General features: G+C 38.7%; 1 protein-coding gene across 1 annotated transcript in view; it reads right to left on the bottom strand.

The window, feature by feature from the left end:
- LOC109210860 (mediator of RNA polymerase II transcription subunit 23-like) overlaps positions 1-5,687 on the bottom strand; it is a 22,461-nt gene extending 16,774 nt beyond the window's left edge. Inside the window, exons 1-3 of the mRNA XM_019374336.1 lie at positions 5,525-5,687; positions 5,269-5,382; positions 5,033-5,158 (exon numbers count right to left, since the gene is read on the bottom strand). Coding sequence (XP_019229881.1) covers positions 5,033-5,158; positions 5,269-5,382; positions 5,525-5,629 — 345 coding nt within the window. The 5' untranslated portion in view covers positions 5,630-5,687. The remainder of the gene's footprint in view (positions 1-5,032; positions 5,159-5,268; positions 5,383-5,524) is intronic.

Here is a 5,687-nt window from a genome sequence, read left to right as displayed (position 1 = left end):
AATTTCAAAGAAACCCCAATACGAGAGTGAGGAGTAAGAGCTCAACTACTTGCGTCGTGCCGCGACGTTAAATCAGGCGCTGCGTGGGAAGCAACACACGAATTTATTGTAAGTGTAATGCATAACTTCATAACAAAAAAAAAGTAGCAGGAACACGCCCAGACCGCGGTCCCAGCGTAACCGCGGCCGGACCGCGGTCCAGGACCCCCTCTGAAGTTTTCTACCGCGGTCCCAACGTAACCGCGGTAGGACCGCGGTCCAGGACCCTCTCTGAAGTTTTCTACCGCGGTCCCAGCGTAACCCCCTCAAATTCATGAATATTTGGTCTATTATTTTTCGCGGAGCCATACTGTTTAATGACAACAAATAAACCTATCGTCTTAAATCATACTCTTTTCCTTTCTTTATTCTTCTTTACTTCAGGAGATCACTCATTAGCAATTTGACTCCTCACAAAGCAGCTGGGAATAAATTCAATCATTAAGATTACAGCTTCTGCTTGATAGAACTGATACTAACGGCTCAAGTTCAAAATCTGAAACATTTGTAACTAAGCAAATTAACCTTTGAATGTCGGGCGCAGAAGATAAAAGTCTGGATACTGAATACTACCAACAACCACAACAACAAACCCATTATATTCCCACAAGTGAAGAAGAACAAGTAGTACCAAATAGTGACAACAGGGATAAACGATAATTGAAGCGAACTCAACAATATGACGTAACATAGATTTAAGAATATGAAGCTACATGAGTGCTACTAAATCTACTGGTATGAAAAGGAGAAACTTATAACTACCTACTAACCTTCTACCCTAATCCTCGACCTCCACACCTTCTTATCAAGGGTCATGTCCTCAGCAAGTTGAAGGAGTGTCATGTCCAACCTAATCACCTCTCCCCAGTACTTCTTTGGCCTATCTCGACCTCTTCTCAAACCCGCCATGGCAAACCTCTCCCACTTCCTAACAGGAGCATCAATGTTTCTCCTCTTAACGTGCCCGAACCTTGAGTCCCCCATCTTGTCCTCCACGGAGGCCACTCCCACTTTGTCCTGAATAACTTCATTCCTAATCTTATCACTCCTGGTACACCCACTCATCCATCTCAAGATCCTCATTTCTGCTACTTTCATCTTTTGCACATGGGAGTTCTGACTAGCCAATACGGAATACTACCACTAAATGCAAACTTGAGCTGTTCTCTATGATTTAATATGCAACCAACAATCATAAATTTAATAAGTACTTCACTTCCCTTAATAAATGATCATCTGGTTACTTAGAATTTTGCTATTTAAATCTCTACTTATGGACGATGTTGAGGCTGTAAAGGTTTTAATTGGCACTTAATGTGGTAAGTGATTTCCATTTTACACTGTCAAACACATCCAAAATCTAATTGCTTAATTTGTTCAGCTTTAAGTCCTGATAAAAATTATCACACAGGCTCTTCATGGCATCAAGTAAATATGTTAGGGCTTAAGCAAACATTTAGCATTTAAAACTGGCAACCGTATGAGATGCACAGGTAATTCTGAATAAATATTAATAACTTGAGTAAAATAAGTACTTTCGCTTTTTCAAATTATGTGCTGGCGTTTGAGTTTTGACTAGGCACCCAAATTTAAGAAAGAAAAAAAAGACCTCTAAAATTTGTGGCCTTAAACATGGCATAGCATATATGTGTCTAAGAAGCATGTCGTTAAGGATAAATTTGGGAAATTTCAAGTTAAATTGTCTCCAAATATGAAAAATGTGCCATTCTTTTTGGAAGGACTGATAAGGAAATGGTGACACATAATATGGAATAGAGGGAGTAATAAACAACCAGTTAGATTAAGGAATGAGCTTCATCATTCTGTATCGACTTTTAGAACACGGAAAAAAATTTCAAAAATCTTTTAGCACTCGCAAATTATGTATCTAGGATGAGATATTTTGTCCTTTCGGGTCATATTTTCTACTGATACTTTTAAGACTATCGAGGTGCAGTTTAGAACCCTTCTCTTCTTTTTCTACTTAAATGCAAACTTTTCTTGACTCGGGTTTTCCTTCCATTTCATGAGCTCAACATCTGTCATGACCTTTTCTACCAAAGTGACATGCGGAAACGTATGAAGAATAAGTAAACCCATAAAACACAAAGAAACATGCACCTAAGAGAGAAAAAAGTTTAAAGCTTCAGATAATTCGTACGAAGAGGAACCATTTCATGTACCTGCTGCCATGCTTGGATTGCCAAGCCCCTTTTATCCATTCGCCCACTCAAAGCATCGCGTAAAATTGAAGGAAAGTAGCGCAAAGTTTTCTCAGACCAGGTATGCTGGCTAGTTGCTAGAATCTGTTCTAGCATTGTCTGAAGATACAGTAACTGATCAAACTCCCCGATTCCACGAGTTTTGATTATGATTGCAAGAGTAACAATTGTTATTCTATTTAAAGTCTCAGTAAACTCAGTTGGACCCTGCATATGCATTGAGTAGCTCAGAAAAAGTTATAATTTGAGTACAGAGCATTCACAAAATTTCAGCTGGAGAAATATTCCTACCTTCCCTTCCCTCTTCACATAGAAAAAATCTCTCAACGACAAAATCAGATTCATACATAAATTCTCAGCCAATCGGAAAATGCGATGATCTCCACGTTTCCCCTTCAGTGTAGAAATCATTTTGGTGACATCATACATCAAGGTCTTGCTCTTGCCTTGATACCTAGAAAAGGGAAGAAGTTTATTGACTTTATTTTTTATCAGTTATTTAGAGAATCAAGTTACAGAATCCTAACAATTGAGGAGGTGCAAAAAGATGGTAATGCTATCTATATGTACAAATGCGAATGTACTATTCTTTAGTAAAAGCAACATTGATCGTCAGTCACATAAGTAGAGAATATAGATAATAGAGAAGAAACTGATGAATTCCCAAGATGAGTAACTTCACTAACCTGTAGAGTGAAAGGAAACGATAGTTAAGAATTTCAAACACCAAGATCGTGTTTCCAGGCTTGGTCAATGTGGTGGGATTCCTCGATGTCAGATGCTGCAATAGAAGTTTGCATCAAGAGCAAAACGTAATGAACTCCAGTAGGAAAGTGTGCAAACAAAAACACAAGTTAGACTAACCAAGTCTCCTACCAAGAAAATGAAACTGCCTACAAAGAAATCTTAGCAGCATTCCATAATGGGAAGCCACAATTAATCCGAATTAGCAAGAAACTAGAGGAAATTCACTAACATATTACACCGATTACCCATCAAAAGATGAACAACCCACTAAACGACAGAATATGGAACTTAAGTGCTTCTACAATAACGTCGCTATTCTGGTACTAAAACTGACTAGTATAGTAACTACACAGTTTGCAGAGGGGATAATGAAAGGAAGTCACTGCCTACAGGTGAAGGACAAAGCCCGAGGAAGGCCTATGCTACAGTAAGACTGTGTAATGAAGCTACTTAATTTTATTTAAAAGAAAAGGAAAGGCACTTGCATTGAGTCATGTTGGTGTAGGGTGTAGGATAGGCAATAATACTTACTGAATGGCCTGACCATCTCCTAAAAGCTTAAGCAAGAGAAAGCACACATTTATTTACTTAAATATGTCTTCGATAATGCTGCTTAACAAAATATGTCCTATATTTGTGATCCTCCCCTGTTCCGGTCATGGAATAGATGAAATAAATCAAAAAATGGATCTCTTTTTTCTGTCCACACTTCACAACTGGCCTCTCTCATCCTGTCTCCAACTTCATACCTCTCTCAGTTAAATTTGCCCTTACATAATCCTCCTCTGCTTCCTCTCTTACCTCCAAGTCTCCTAGTCCTAACCCGTTCCTACAGCAGTATGACATTGTTGCAGCCCTTCAATATGTTAAAAGTTGCCTGCTACGCACACGACATATTAGTTACTTTTGTTGAACTTTGAAATAACCCCAACATCCACCCTCCTTCTCGATGAAGTTGAGTAACTACTTCCTTAACTCCATCATAGACATCTTTTACTTATGGCATTATTTCAGAAATGCTGGAAAATACCTCTCGTGCAAAATAGGTTTCTCAATCTTTGTAACTTATTTCAGTTTACTTCTCCAGATACATTTTCTTCGAGTATACCAAAATCCCCATATTCCTGGTCGATCCCTTTATCCACCCAACCCTTCTCACCCTCTTTTCTCCCAATTCCTCTAATACTCCCACACCTTTTTGCTTTCCCTTCTTCTGGTTTATTTTCTAACCTGTAATGCCAATCACCTTAGTTTTAGGAGCAATGGTCTTAGTTTTAGGAGCAATGCTTAGCACCCATTTTATCATCCTTCTTCGCTGACCTTAGCTTCAGGTTCTTCATCTTTCAGGATTTCTTCATTCACTCCATTAATGTCTTTGACCTCAACAATAGTCGACAAATAAGGAATCTCATTTCTAGCCACTTCCTACTGTTTTAACTGTTGATTCCACGCCATCTTTGTCGATTTGAGACGAGCTGAAGAATATCGCTACAGCAGTTGGCTGGCGTTCACTACTTTTGTTTGATTCAACTTGGTCCCGATTTGAGCCATCTTCTTCTAGGTCTCAATAAGATGCTCATTGTTCCTCTAACTATCTCATTTATTAAGATCCGTACAAAGGCAGGAGGTCTGATGAATTTCACGAGAACTCATAAACTACTGAAACTGAAAAGATTCCTGGTGCATTATAATTACAAAANGTTAGACCCAATGTCCATTTAACAAAGATGATGCCTTCTTCAAGCAAGCTAGAATTATCCCTTTGTCCTCATAACACTATAGCGTAAGAATGAAAGTGTAAACAGCACCAAACTACGGAGTCTACAACAGATGACAAAAACATGATGTCAAAATACCATTTCCCCTGATTATATTGGGAGAAGATGCCGTCAAAAGAATATTATAAGCAGATAACAATAAATCATTAACGGAAAATTAAGCATCATAGGCTTACACCGCTCTTCACAACTGACTAAGACTAATAAAGACAGAAAACTAATTGAGGAAGATCATAAAGAACATACTACAATGCGCAAAGCATGTGGATTATCATCGCGGTCAATAAGTGCAAGTAGCAAGATATCTGGAGGCAAAAGCTCATGGGTCCAGATGAAAATTGAAAGGTTTCCACATGCTTTTAGCATAAGATCCTGAGGAATGAAAAGAGGAAGACATTAGAAAAAAGCAAAGCAAGGAGGGTCAATACTCCGTGAAAACTTGATAGGTCTAGAGAATCAATAAGAAAGGAGTACGACAAAACCTGCAAGGGATGTCCACGCTGTAGTTCCAAGTGAATATGATGAAGCAAAACATCTACCATTGTATAAATATTTGCAGTCACCTCTTCAGGAGAAAACTCCCTCAAGACACGTCCCTGTATCCAATTATTAGCAGGAACGCCGTCATGCGAGAAAAATGTGTTTTAGTAGGGTTATCTCCATATGAGAAAGAAGTCGATGAGATGATCACTACACAAAAGCTTCTAATAACTTGAGGAAAACAAGGGCGAGCCTTACAAGGTTTATGCAGTTAATATTCTCCGGATGTCCATGCATTAGTATCCACGCACCAGCACAAAGATACTGGCGGTGTTGAGGAAAACTGTGGTTAATATAAGTCATAACATATGTGGGATCAGCCGATGGAGAAAGAAGCTGTGTGCATTGATTGATAACAGTT

This window comes from Nicotiana attenuata, unplaced genomic scaffold (assembly GCF_001879085.1).
Source record: "Nicotiana attenuata strain UT unplaced genomic scaffold, NIATTr2, whole genome shotgun sequence".
NCBI lineage: Eukaryota > Viridiplantae > Streptophyta > Magnoliopsida > Solanales > Solanaceae > Nicotiana > Nicotiana attenuata.
This window is presented reverse-complemented; position numbering and strand designations above follow the sequence as displayed.